This window comes from Coregonus lavaretus (assembly GCF_964263955.1).
Source record: "Coregonus lavaretus genome assembly, chromosome: 16".
In the NCBI taxonomy this organism is placed as follows: Eukaryota; Metazoa; Chordata; class Actinopteri; order Salmoniformes; family Salmonidae; genus Coregonus; species Coregonus lavaretus.
Window position 1 is genome coordinate 30,294,847 of NC_140003.1, and position 15,330 is coordinate 30,310,176.

Here is a 15,330-nt window from a genome sequence, read left to right on the forward strand (position 1 = left end):
AATGAGGGAGAAAGAGAGAGAGACATGTCTTAAAATGTGGTCCAGTTCTATACCCTTCTTGTTCATTTGTTCACTACTAGTCCACATCATTGATTTAAAACAAATAGAGAATTAGACAATGTAACAGTGCCAGCTGACACACTCATGCATGCACCCAGACACACCTGTCCATAGACCACCAGTAGACACCAGTCTGTCCAACCTGTCTGTCCGTAGACCACCAGTGGCTACTGCGTCTGTGTGTGTGCATCCCAAATCAACCCGTACATCTTCTAGGTGATTCTGTAGATCTGATAGATTTAATGTATCTAGGTATAGCCTGTGATGATCATAGTTCACACACCTTTATGCCCTCTGGCTGTGAGGATCAGAATCTTTCTCTCTAACCTGGCTCTCAGAATAGACTAGACAGAACAGTAGATTGAGCTACAGTTGAGAATGAGAGCGTGATGTTTAAAAACACTCTGCTTTATAATGGTAATGAGATACAGAAAACAAAAGAGGACATCAAAGACAGTGTGTGACAAGAGAGAGATCAGCAGGAGAGAGAGAGAGAGAGAGAGGGAGAGAGAGGGTGAGAGAGAAAAGTAGTACAATCCCTGAAGCTGTAGTTGCGCACACACACACACACAGTGTGGGTGACTGTACTTCTGTCTCAGTGAATATGAGTGACTTATTTGGAACGAAACATCACATGAACAATTCCATTTCACTATTTTCCTAGAAGACAGGTACAGTACTATTATAACTCTGTGACTGACTAGGAGTGAAGAGGTGGGATCTAATGATTTCCTTTAACCAAGGCGTGAACTGAAAGGAGAGAACCCTTTCCTGCTGATGCTTTGTTTTATTTTTAGAGAGAGAGAGAGAGAGAGAGAGAGAGAGAGAGAGAGAGAGAGAGAGAGAGAGAGAGAGAGAGAGAGAGAGAGAGAGAGAGAGAGAGAGAGAGAGAGAGCGCGCTGGCAGCTGTATTCAGCAGATAGGCATTATAATGCCACTCATACCAGCATGAGGCTGAGAAAGAGACAAGAGAAGCAGAGAGAGATAGAGAAAGAGGACGAGTGGGAGAAAGAGAGAGTGGGAGAGGGGAGAGAGGTTGAGAGAGAAACGGCGGAGAGTGGTGAATTAGAGAATTGGTGTAAATGAGGTAGAAGAGAAAAGTGTATTTTGGAGACAAGTGTCGCTGCGGGGGTTCGCTTGTCCCAGTTTCCCTCTGCCTTCTACAGTAGCTCTCTATTCTAGCAGCTCTGAGTCTGTGTAGTAGAGATGGTTCAGTAAACCACGCTCATGTAATGGTAACCTTTTCTAAGACCTGAAGACTTGTGTAAGCTCCCTGATTAAATAAATGCCAAGGCTTTAGCTCAGTGGGCTAACATAGTATTGTGCACGTAAATCGTTGTTTTCCTCGAGCATCTCCCTATTTGATATATCAAATCAAATCAAAATTTATTTGCCACATGCGCCGAATACAACAGTGAAATGCTTACTTACAAGCCCTTAACCAACAGTGCAGTTTTAAGAAAAATAAGTGTTAAGTAAAAAATAGATCCTCTTAAGTGCCTTGCGGTCGGAAGGCCGAGCAGTTGCCATACCAGGCAGTGATGCAACAGTCAGGATGCTCTCGATGGTGCAGCTGTAGAACCTTTTGAGGATCTGAGGACCCATGCCAAATCTTTTCAGTCTTCTGAGGGGGAATAGGCTTTGTCATGCCATCTTCACAACTGTCTTGGTGTGTTTGGACCATGATAGTTCGTTGGTGATGTGGACACCAAGGAACTTGAAGCTCTCAACCTGTTCCACTACAGCCCCGTCGATGAGAATGGGGGCGTGCTCAGTCCTCTTTTTTCCTGTAGTCCACAATCATCTCCTTTGTCTTGATCACGTTGAGGGAGAGGTTGTTATTCTGGCACCACATGGCCAGGTCTCTGACCTCCTCCCTATAGGCTGTCTCATCGTTGTCGGTGATCAGGCCTACCACTGTTGTGTCGTCGGCAAACTTAATGATGGTGTTGGAGTCGTGCCTGGCCATGCAGTCATGGGTGAACAGGGAGTACAGGAGGGGGACTGAGCATGCACCCCTGAGGGTACCCCGTGTTGAGGATCAGCGTGGCAGATGTGTTGTTACCTAACCTTTCACATCCAAACAATGTGAACTTGAGGATAGGGTAGGAGAGGCTGGTTTGGTATGTGACCAGTCAGTAAGGGAGTGAGGATAGGGTGGAGAGGCTGGTTTGGTATGTGACCAGTCAGTATGGATGTGAGGATAGGGTAGGAGAGGCTGGTTTGGTATGTGACCAGTCAGTATGGATGTGAGGATAGGGTAGGAGAGGCTGGTTTGGTATGTGACCAGTCAGTATGGATGTGAGGATAGGGTAGGAGAGATGGGTTTGGTATGTGACCAGTCAGTATGGATGTGAGGATAGGGTAGGAGAGATGGGTTTGGTATGTGGCCAGTCAGTAAGGATGTGAGGATAGGGTAGGGGAGATGGGTTTGGTATATGGTCACTAGTCTCTCTGTCAAGCTGATCAGAATGAATGAACCTCAGAATGAAGAGTGTTAACGCATCTGTCGTGAGGACAAACATCACTTCACCCCACAATGAGAGGGAGAGAGATGGAGAGAGAGAGAGATCACCAGGCCTCCTGATGAAACAGAGGTTTAATTTGCAGCAGAATAATCATCAGCATCACTCAGCCAGGCAGAGAGAGGATGGAGGGAAAGAGAGAGAGGGATGAGGGAGAGAGAGGCTCTAAAGATGATGGACTCTCCATTTCCCTTTACACCCACAGAGATATAGCCAATTACACACACACTGTATCATAGAGGACTGGCAGACAGCATACAGAGAATGGGTTTTAAATTATCTGTCAGGACTGTGGAACTGCTCTGCTGCAAGCTGGTCAATACAGAGATCGGAGCTGAGGTGTGTGTCTGTGTGTCTGTGTGTGTGTGTGTGTGTGTGTAGCAGCTAAATTGAGCTAATTAGACTGATCAACGACATCAAGTCCACATTTCCTCCGGCAATGTCTCTTTGTTTGACAAGACCTATAGCTCACACCTCTCTCTCTCTTCCTCTCTCTCCATCCCGCTATCTCCTGTTGTCTATGTCTCTCTGTCTCTTTCACTCTCCTCCTGTAGACTAAACAAAGAGAAAGCAGACCCTGGTCGCAACAGGATGTGACACACTGCTATCACACATGCGAACACACACAGAGAGAGAGAGAGGCAGCGCATTTCCATGATATAAGTCCTCAGAGAAGTGTTCCACAGGAAAACATTAATACCTGATGTTTCTAATAGTTTAGACCTGGAGGATGAGTAACCATGTCTGGGGTTTGAAGTTAGATCCTGTGATAATACATCAGGCTTTGGCTCAGTGGGCTGATACATTCTTGAGTTGCACAGAGAGATGATCTGGTCAGTCACATTGGTAACTGCTCATTTCTTATTATCATCTCCTCCATGTATGAATTAAATTGCCAGCACTAGGCCAGCCGCCAGACCTGACTGACTTCTCACCCTCATCTCCATACCAACAATGGCGGGGGGTTAACCTTCTAACCTTGTGTATGTGTATGTGTGTGTCATGGGGGGATAGGAGTTAACCCTTAACCCCACGGGAATAACAGCCAAGCTCAAAACTTGTTTAGCCCACAACACCCCCATCTAGGCCTATACACCCCTCTGCATCTCCACCCCCAGCTACACACAACTTCTCACTTTCTATCTCCCTCTTTTCCTCACTCTCCCATTTCTCTCTCTTTTATCTGCATCTCCTTCTCCCTCCTTCTCTCTACATCTCTCTACCACTACAACAGACTCTTTCTTCATGCAACTACAACAATCCCATATGGATCAGCTCACTGTGCTGTCAGTGTGTATTATATCAGACCAGGCAGCAATAACATTAGGAACAGCATGTATACTATTACATAATACACATACAAAGTGATTACTTTGAGCTGTGCATCCAGAGGTGACGTGTGCTGAACGCGGAACGAGGGACAGCTCGGTTTGTTGTTTTGAAAGCTTTGAAAGTCTATGAAAAAGTGTTGTATTGAAAAAGTTTGGTTACCTTTTGAATTTGGATCCTGCGACGCGGTTAGCATCAGTTGCTGGGACTGCTATATCTGTCTAAGGATCCTGACAACCAAAAGTTTGAAGAGCTGCTTGGCGTAACAGCTAGCCTAGCTGCTAACTAGCTAGCAAGCTAGCAAGATTTCCTTGACAGCTTGAATACAGCCCGCACCGCGGTTAGCCCTTTTGGCTGGTACCGCGGATTGTCCTGGGCTTGTGGCTGTCTAAATCCCTGCTGTTTGTTGCTGTTTAAATCTGCCCTGCGACCTCCCCTGTCTGGAACTGCGTGGAGTACCAGCATTAGCCTACGTTGCTACCATGGCATCCAAAGCCAAAGGCTCTATCACAGGTGAAAGAGTGAGATAGCCTAGCTTCCGGGTCAGTAGCTTCAGCCCCACATCACACACACATACACCAACTGACACTCACAAGTGCCTGATTGACTGACTCTATTAGCCAAACAATGTTATTTTCATGCTTTGTGTGTTTTTTTCCTTCATATTATGTCTATCTCTGATAAGCTACCCAGGAAAGGGCTTAAAAAAGGCCATCTCTGAGACTCACTTAGATAATTCCTTTGACGATACAGCAGTAGCAATACATGGATATAACAGAAGAGACAGCAATGCCTATGGAGGAGGTGTTGCTGTATATGTTCAGAGCCATATTCCTGTAAAGAGAGGATCACAATGCTGTTGAAGTGTTGTGGTTGCACGTTCACCTGCCTCATCTAAAGCCTCTTCTTTTGAGGTGCTGCTATAGGCCACCAAGTGCTAACATTCATTATCTGGATAATATATATATATTTGCAATTCTTGATAATGTGTGTGATGTTAACAGAGAGGTCTATTTTCTGGGTGACCTGAATACAGACTGGTTTTCGTCAAGCTGTCCGCTCAAGAGGAAGCTACTCACTGTAACCAGTGCCTGTAATCTGGTTCAGGTTATTAATCAACCTACCAGGGTGTTTACAAACAGTACAGGAACTATATCATCCACGTGTATTGATCACATTTTTACCAATGCTGCAGAACGTTGCTATGAAGCTGTATCCATACCCATTGGATGTAGTGACCATAATATAGTGGCCATATCTAGAAAAGCCAAAGTTCCAACGGCTGGGTCTAAAATAGTGTAAAAGAGATCATACAACATTTTTGTACTGATTCCTATGTTGAAGATACACAAAATATTTGTTGGTCTGATGTGTGTAATGAGGAGCATCCTGACACTGCACTTGAACCATTTATGAAATTGTTTCTTCCAGTTATAGATAAGCATGGACCTATTAAGAAACTGACTGTTAGAACTGTTAAAGCCCTGTGGATTGATGAGGAATTGAAAAGCTGTATGGCTGAGAGGGACGAGGCAAAAGTAGTGGTGAATATGTCTGGCTGCACATCTGATTAGCAATCTTACTGTAAATTGAGAAATTATGTTACTTAACTGAACAAAAAGAAGAATAAATTGTATTCTGAAACCAAGATAAATGACAAATATGATGGAAAAGCTTCGGAATACTTTAAATGGAATTATTAGCAGAAAGACTAATTCAACTCCATCTTTCATTGAATCAGATGGCTCATTTATCACAAAACCGCCTGAGTGGCGCAGTGGTCTAAGGCACTGCATCGCAGTGCTAACTGTGCCACTAGAGATCCTGGTTCGAATTTAGGCTCTGTCGCAGCCGGCCGCGACCGGGAGACTCATGGGCGGCGCACAATTGGCCCAGCGTCGTCCAGGGTAGGGGAGGGAATGGCCGGCAGGGATGTAGCTCAGTTGATAGAGCATGGCGTTTGCAACGCCAGGGTTGTGGGTTCGATTCCCACGGGGGGCCAGTATAAAAAAAAGTATTCACTAACTGTAAGTCGCTCTGGATAAGAGCGTCTGCTAAATGACTAAAATGTAAAATGTAAATGTAAAATGATGTTGCCAATTACTTTAATGACTATTTAATTGGCAAAGTAGGCAAACTTAGGCATGAAATGCCAACAACTGTGAGCCATCATTTTCATGCATAAAATACCTAATAATGAAAGAAAAGCATTGTAATTTTGAATTCTGTAAAGTTAGTGTGGTTGAGGTAGGAAAATTATTGTTGTCAATCAATAATGAAAAACCACCTGGTATTGACAACTTAGATGGAAAGCTACTGAGGATGGTAGTGGACTATTTTGCCACACTTTTATCTAAGTCTGGAAAATAATGTTTGTCCTCAGACCTATAGGGAAGCCAAAGTCATTCCGCTACCCAAGAATGGTAAAGCACCGTTTACTGGTTCTAACAGCCGGCCAATCAACTTGCTGCCGACTCTTAGCAACATTTTGGAAAGAATTGTGTTTGACCAGATACAGTGCTATTTCTCTGTAAACAAATTAACAACAGACTTTCAGCATGCTTACAGAGAAGAGCACTCAACATGTACTGCACTGACACAAATGACTGATGATTGGTTGAAATAAATTGATAATAAGAAGATTGTAGGAGCTGTACTGTTAGATTTCAATGCAGCCTTTGATGTTATTAACCATAATCTGTTGTTGAAAAAACTAATGTATTATGGCTTTTCAACCTTGTGGATTTGGAGCTATCTAATAGAACACAGAGGGTTTTCTTTGACGGAAGCTTCTCTAATATGAAACATGTAAAGTGTGGTGTACCGCAGGGCAGCTCTCTTGGCCCTCTATTTTTACTAATTTTTACTATGTATGCTGATGATTCAACCCTATAACAGTCAGAAACCACAGCTAGTGAAATATCTGCAACCCTAAACAAAGAGTTGCAGTCAGTTTTAGAATGGGTGGCCAGAAATAAACTAGTCCTAAACATCTCTAAAACTAAGAGCATTGTATTTGGTACAAATCACTCCCTAAGTTCTAGACCTCAGCTGAATCTGATAATGAATAATGTGGCTCTTGAGCAAGTTGAGGAGACTAAATTACTTGGTGTTACCTTGGATTGTAAACAGTCATGATCAAAACATATTGATTCAATGGTTGTAAAGATGGGGAGAGGTCTGTCCATGATAAAGAGATGCTCTGCTTTTTTGACACCACACTCTACAAAGCAAGTCCTGCAGGCTATAGTCAGGTACTGCAAAGAAGGACCTAGAAAAACTGCAGCTGGCCCAGAACAGAGCGGCACATCTTGCTCTTCACTGTAATCAGAAGGCTAATATCAATACTATGCATGCTAGTCTCTCTTGGTTAAGTAGAGGAGAGACAGACTGCATCACTTTTTATAAGAAACATGAATGTGTTAAAAATTCCAAATAGCTTGCATTGTCAATTTACACACAGCTCTGACACACACACACACTTACCCAACCAGACATGCCACCAGGGGTCTTTTCACAGTCCCCAAATTCAGAACAAATTCAAGAAAACGTACAGTATTAACACCATAGTGCCCTCAAATCTCATTACTAAGCTAAAGACCCTGGGACTAAACACCTCCCTCTGCAACTGGATCCTGGACTTCCTGACGGGCCACCCCCAGGTGGTAAGAGTAGGCAACAACACATCTGCCACGCTGATCCTCAACACGGGGGCCCCTCAGGGGTGCATGGTTAGTCCCCTCCTGTACTCCCTTTTCACCCATGACTGCGTGGCCAAGCACGACTCCAACACCATCATTAAGTTTGCCGACGACACAACAGTTGTAGGCCTGATCACCGACAACGATGAGACAGCCTATAGGGAGGAGGTCAGAGACCTGGAAGTGTGGTGCCAGGACAACAACCTCTCCCTCAATGTGATCAAGACAAAGGAGATGATCGTGGACTACAGGAGAAGGAGGGCCAAGTACGACCCCATTCTCATCGACGGGGCTGTAGTGGAGCAGGTTGAGAGCTTCAAGTTTCTTGGTGTCCACATCACCAACAAACTATCATTGTCCAAATACACCAAGACAGTCGTGAAGAGAGCATGACAATGCCTATTCCCCCTCAGGAGACTGAAAAATGTGGCATGTGTCCTCAGATCCTCAAAAGGTTCTCACCATCGAGAGCATCCTGACTGGTTGCATCACCGCCTGGTATGGCAACTGCTCGGCCTCCGACCGCAAGGCCCTACAGAGGGTAGTGCGTACGGCCCAGTACATCACTGGGGCCAAGCTTCCTGCCATCCAGGGGCTCTATACCAGGCGGTGTCAGAGGAAGGCCCTAAAAATTGCCAAAGACTCCAGCCACCCTAGTCATACTGTACTCTCTGACACCGCACGGCAAGCGGTACCGGTGCGCCAAGTCTAGGTCCAAAAGGCTTCTTAACAACTTCTACCCCCTGAAAAAATAATTGTTTACCACATTCTTGTCGGCGTTCACCTTTTATATTACCATTGCTTTTGCCGGGAAGGCGCAAGAGACATTCAACTTTGTCATCGTAACCTGAGTGACAGCAACCTCGTAACAGCACTGCTTTAATTTTTTCACATTCACAACAGTAAGTCAGCAGCTCGCCATACTTGTAAATCATTTGTAAATAATTACCTTGTAATGTGTTAATTTTCCTGTTATGGTGAATAAAAAAACGTCTGAGAGGCAGTAACAGTCTAGTAAGTCAGTTCATTACCATGCAGATCAGTCATCACCAAAATCAACAACCTGACACTCATTACACACAAATTACACGTGACCTTTACTAATACTTCATTAATACCACATCAACACTGCATGTCTGGCTGCCCTCAATGGGCTCTCCATATCAGAGGCTCTCCCCGTGCGCTGGGCTGTGTGTGTACTGTATATGTGTGTGTGTGTTTGTGTGTGTCAGCAAAGAGAAAAGGTCCCCTCTGAATCCTCTCTGCCCTTTATCCACTGCTTCAAACTGGAGCAGCAGCAGCCACACACACGCACGCACACACACACACACACACACACACACACACACACACACACACATTAAATGAGATTCTTTCTCCTTAATTAATAAATGATGAGGGTGTAAGTGTTCAGAGGAATAAAGCATAGCTTAGGCTGGCTGTCTAGTCTGTAGGGGACATCTTAAACTAACACATCTCTCTTCCTCCCTCTCTCTCTGTCACACACACACACAACCATGAAAATGACTCTCGAAAGCATTCCTCACAAAGCGAAAGGATTGCAGCACATTACCTACACATGGGGCTATCTGAAAGAGAGAAAGAAAGACAAAGAGAGAGAGAGAGAGAGAGAGAGTGTGTGGGGACATGTTTTACTATACTTGTATACTATGCATTTTGCCAGTCCTCACTTGTAAAAAGGCTATTTTAGGTTTAGGGATTAGGTTTAGAGTTAGAATTAGGGTTAGGGGTTAAGGTTAGGTTTAGGGGTTAAGGAAAATAGGATGTTGAATGGGAATCAATTGTTGGTCCCCACAAAACTCCTCACAAGTATCGTAAGACATAGCTGTGTGTGTGTGATGGTGTCAGTAGTGGCAGTTGTGTCCTCCTCTCTTCTCTCTTGTCAGAAGTAAAAGCTTCTATGAAACTTTAATGTCAGTCTGTCTGCCTGAACTCAGATACAAAACACACACGCACACCAAACACACACACACACACTCCAACCCCCTCTGCTGCAATTAGTGTAGTAGTAATGTAAGGTGGTGGTCTGCGCTGCCCTGTCATCACCAGGGTGTGTTACTAATGGCAGCAGAGATCAAGGCTCAGGACTACCTGTAAATACAGGTGAACACACTTCAAAGCCTTGGTCTGTGGGGGTTGATGTCACCTCCTATTTGATGTCACCATTAAGCACCTCTGAAACTCAGCGGGGGAAAAGGCTGAGCTCAAAAACATATGTACACACATACAATGAGTATACCAAACCTTAGGAACACCTTCCTCAGAACAGCATCAATTAATCAGGGCATGGACTATACAAGGTGTCAAAAGCGTTCCACAGGGATGCTGGCCCATGTTGACTCCAATGCTTCCCACAGGTGTGTCAAGTTGGCTGGATGTCCTTTGGGTGGTGGACCATTCTTGATACACATGGGAAACTGTTGAGCGTGAAAAACCCAGCAGCGTTGCAGTTCTTGATACAAACCGGTGCACCTGGCACCTACTACCATACCCCGTTCAAAGGCACTTACATATTTTGTTTTGCACATTCACCTTCTGAATGGCACACATACACAATCAATGTCTCCATTGTCTCAAGGCTTAAAAATCCTTCTTTAACCTGTCTCCTCCCCTTCATCTACACTGATTGAAGTGGATTTAAAAAGTGACATCAATAAGGGATCATAGCTTTCACCTGGATTCACCTGGTCAGTCTATAGCTCTATTTGCACTGGACTAGTATTAATATAGAATGTCCATTATGTAATTATTACCACAGCATGTCCGTTTTTCCAGTCCATTTGGAATGGATTAGTTTTACCAAACTGCCCCTGTAATTATTTGTTTTCCTCATTCAAAATGTACCGTTATGACGGCAGCCTGGAAGCTCCTCTAGGCGTGAAGATATTTAACATGCATAGGGATAGCCTAATATTGGCCTAATTGCCTTAAATTCAGAGAAAGTCCAAATAATAGTCAATAAGAACCATGAACTGTAACCTATGCAGACATTTAATTAACTGACGTATTTGGCAATTTATCAATTCATTGGCACAATATCGTCCACTTCATATTTTAAAAGCCAAATATGGTTCTAGGAAAGTTAATATGTGACAAAACAGATTAATCTGTAGGCTACGTGCAGCACTTTGTTTTAACTGTCAATTTGTTCCCATGTTCTTACCCAAACTGGGTGCAGCACCTGTTAAACTCTGTAATATCCCTTAAAACACTGGGATTACAACTCGCACGGGATAAGTATTATCAGAGGATTTGGGAGTTTGCCGAAAAACAGGTTTTCAGGGCTGGGATAAAACCTTCCTCCCAAGTAAAAATGACTGACATGGCAGATTCGGACGGGACACAGATGATGGATGTGGTGATTTGTGCTTCGGCACATAATTACATTACCTGAGCTCCCCCACTAAATTGTATCCCGTCCGAATATAGTTTATGTCATGGAAGAAGCAGGTGTCCTTAATGTTTTGTATACTCAGTGTACATACGCACGTACATACACACACATTGCACACCATATCTAGGTCCTGGGGAGGTTGGGTAGTGAATTGATGTGCAGTTCGCAAACAATTCGTCCTTTTTAAAAGACTCGTTTTACTGACTTGAGAGTCATGACTCGTTTTTCTGAGTGACTCGTTCATTTTAGTCGTTCGTTTGACATGCTGGCCGCAATTAATTCTACAGCAGGATTAATACGCGCTCCTCCGGTGACTCCGGAAACGTGCTCCGGTCAACAACTGTCTGTCATACATGCGCACAGGCAAAGTAGATCATGCTGCAGGCAGCATATAGAATAAAAAGATATGTGTAGAACTGATAATTGATCGCACGGTGCAAGAATGAATGCAATTAATTCACTATTGAATGTTTGTTGAACCAAAACATACACAGCCTCTTCTCAACACTCTCGAACTCGAGTGCGAATCCTTTGGGGTGCAGCAGTTCGCGAAAGATATTGTTCTGTTCACCCTCACGGCAGTCAAGCAATGCATTCCTCCAAGAGTCGTTCACAATCTAGTCCGGTTGCGGCCACAACTAGACCTCGTTTCAAATGTTCCAATAAATAATCTTATTTGTAAGCCTAGCAATAAACAAATTCACATCGTTTAAAGCACGCTTTTACAAGTCTCAGTCAAAAATGACAGCTACAATAAGCCCTTTATGGTGAACGACACGTGAACGAGAGGCTGGTAGAATTATGACTATTTCGAGTTTTCAGTTCATCGTTCGCTGACAGGAGGTCCCGCGTGCTCTTTGCATTACTGAATGAAATTAGTGGAAAGATCCGAGTCTCATCAATAAGGTGGGGGAGAGAGGGGGAGGTTGTGAGTGTTTTCTACCCCGAGTCTCCAGAGTGTCCTGCTCTCACAAAGGAGCTAAAACAAACAGTGACTGGCAAAAGAGAGAAAGAGAACGAAATAGAGAGACAAAGAGAGAAGGAGAGTGAGAGCATTCCATTAATCCATTCATGATGAGTGTTTAGATTCTACTGCTTCTGCTAGTGGTTCTATCTGGCAGGCCTGCTGGCTGCACCCCACCACACACTCTCTCTCAGTCCTGGACTGTCCTTATGTTCAATAGTCATCCTGCTCCCCTTCAGAGGATTGAGAAGTGTTTGAATAAAAACCACTGGTCTTGACATGCTATGACATGGAGCTGAAAGCATTAACAAGCATATGTCAACTGCCTATATAACATCCATACAGTATAGGCCCTAACATCCAAAAACCTAGAGTAGCCTATATGTAACAGATTGTGGACTACCGGAAAAGGAGGACCGAGCACGCACCATTCTCATCCACGGGGCTATACTGGAGCAGGTTGAGAGATTCAAGTTTCTTGGTGTCCACATCACCAACAAACTAACATGGTCCAAGCACACCAAGACAGTTGTGAGGAGACTGAAAATATTTGGCATGGGTCCTCAGATCCTCAAAAAGTTATATAGCTACACCATCGAGAGCATCCTGACTGGTTGCATCACTGCCTGGTACGACCGCAAGGCACTACAGAGGGTAGTGCGTACGGCCCAGTACATCACTGGGGCCAAGCTTCCTGCCATCCAGGACCTCTATACCAGGCGGTGTCAGAGGAAGGCCCTAAAAATGGTCAAAGACTCCAGCCACCCTAGTCATAGACTGTTCTCTCTGCTACCGCATGGCAAGCGGTACCGGAGCTCCAAGTCTAGGTCCAAAAGGCTCCTTAACAACTTCTACCCCCAAGCCATAAGACTCCTGAACAGCTAATCAAATGGCTTCTTATTTTTTTACTTATCTATTTGTTACTTAACACTTATTTTTCTTAAAACTGCATTGTCGGTTAAGGGGCTTGTAAGTAAGCATTACACTCTGAGGTCTACACCTGTTGTATTCAGCGCATGTGACAAATAACATTTGATTTGATTTTGTGTTATTGTTCAGCCTCTATGTTATGAAACCTATGCAGCCTTCTGCAGCTCTAGACTACCTGGACACAGCACAGGTAACTAAAGCACTGAGGTAACTAAACCATCTCTTGGAGCTATACCTCGCTTGTCTGTCTAGTAATAACATGAATAGCACAGGTGACTATATCTCTTGCTTTCTCTCTCTCTCTACACACCCCTCCCCCCCTCTCTCTCTCTCTCTAGCCCTAGCTCAATTTTGTCTAATTGTGTCTTTAGCTGCAGGAGCTGGGGGTAGAGAACACATAGGATGTCTTTCAACACATTCGTTTATCTACACATTGCGGTGCTTGCTTTTCTTTCTGGTGTCAAATTAGATTTCCCAAACAGATTCTCAGCTGCCCAGCTATGCAACACCACCACCCCCCACACATGTTTACAGCAACTCGGTTCTGGATCATTCCAGCCAAGGAACATTCTGTACAGCAAGTTGGCAGCCAACCAGCCCAAATACCACGTAGCAGAGCCAAGTACCTTGACGGGGGAGCTCCTTGTGGCCACCGGCAGGTCCCTGATCCCACTGCCCGGGGGAGAAGCACTGATCCCGGTTGCACAACCCAATGTCTCTCCGCCCCCCACCTGGGACTGCCTGGTACTGCCTCCATTCCTTGGCCGCTGTTTGATCCCGTCCAGCAGGCGGACCAGCAAGATATTCGCGGGGAGGTCGTCCACCTCACAGCCGACTAGGATGCGACATTCGGGACATCTCAGTTCGTTTCTGGAACTGACTATGTTCTCCAAGCAGCGGCGACAGAAGGTGTGTTGGCAAGGCAGGACTTTAGCTGTAGTGTCCAGCCGTTCCAAACACACTGAACACTCCAGCAAATCCAACAGAGACGACTCGTCCATCTCACACTACGAATATTCCTTACCGATTATTATTGACGTTAACCGAGTGGGTGTTGGTTTCTGATTGCGCGTTTAATGCACCAGAAACTGAAGAATACATATCGGCGTAGGCTGTTTAAAAGCGCAATCTGCTGTGCTATTTCCCCGAACTGAGCCCGTGCAGGCAACCAGGCAACCCCTCTCTCTCTTCTCGCTCTCTCTCCTTGCTCTCTCTCGCGCAGCTGTGCAGATTGCAGTGAGGTCACGCTCTCATCTCTCTCTCTCTCTCTCTCTCTCTCTCTCTCTCTCTCTCTCTCTCTCTCTCTCTCTCTCTCTCTCACACACACACACACACACAAACACACACACAGAGACACACACACACACACACACAAGGAGAGGAGGGAATTGTGAATCAAACTGACCGGTTAATTCGTTACAATTAGGCCCCTACCAGTTATTCATTCATACAGCTAGGCTACCTATATGTGTCAGATGGGTATAGGCTATAGGTGCTTCAGTGAGGCCAACCAGAGAGAGGTGATAACTATTGATTATAAGGCTGTGTGGGAGAGCAGAGCTCTATGTGTGTGAGATGTGTGTGTGTGTGTCTCTGTGTGTGTGTTTGTGTTTGTGTGTGTGATAATGTAACAGTTGTGGGGGTAAACAGAGTGGAGAATGCATTCAACCGGCATAATGCAACACAGATTATCCCCAAAACCTGTCACCATCTTCTGGGATGCGCTCCAGAAATAGTAGTGTTGGACCACAGGTTTATCTTTAGGTGTTATTTACATTTACATACATTTTAGTCATTTAGCAGACGCTCTTATCCAGAGCGACTTACAGGAGCAATTAGGGTTAAGTGCCTTGCTCAAGGGCACATCGACAGATATTTAACCTAGTCGGCTCGGGGATTAGAACCAGCGACCTTTCGGTTACTGGCATAATGCTCTTAACCACTAAGCTACCTGCCGACTTGTCCCAAAGCCACTCCTGCGTTGTCTTGGCTGTGTGCTTAGGGTCGTTGTCCTGTTGGAAGGTGAACCTTCGCCCCAGTCTGAGGTCCTGAGTGCTCTGGAGCAGGTGTTCATCAAGGATCTCTCTGTACTTTGCTCCGTTCATCTTTGCCTCGATCCTGACTAGTCTCCCATTTCCCGCCGCTGAAAAACATCCCCACAGCATGATGCTGCCACCACCATGCTTCACCGTAGGGATGGTGCCAGGTTTCCTCCAGACGTGACGCTTGGCATTCAGGCCAAAGAGTTCAATCTTGGTTTCATCAGACCAGAGAATGTTATTTCTCATGGTCTGAGAGTCCTTTAGGTGGCTTTTGGCAAACTCAAAGCGGGCTGTCATGTGCCATTACTGAGGAGTGGCTTCCGTCTGGCCACTCTACCATAAAGGCATGATTGGTGGAGTGCTG

The 15,330-nt window shown here is 45.0% G+C and overlaps 1 protein-coding gene across 1 annotated transcript in view; it reads right to left on the reverse strand.

Moving 5' to 3' along the window:
- Positions 1-13,925, reverse strand: part of LOC311143352 (E3 ubiquitin-protein ligase SH3RF3-like) — a gene marked incomplete at both ends in the record, with an annotated part of 50,543 nt that extends 36,618 nt beyond the window's left edge. The window contains one exon of the mRNA XM_084179194.1: positions 13,551-13,925. Within this exon, the coding sequence (XP_084035320.1) occupies positions 13,551-13,925 (375 nt within the window). The remainder of the gene's footprint in view (positions 1-13,550) is intronic.
- Positions 13,926-15,330: the final 1,405 nt, after the last annotated feature.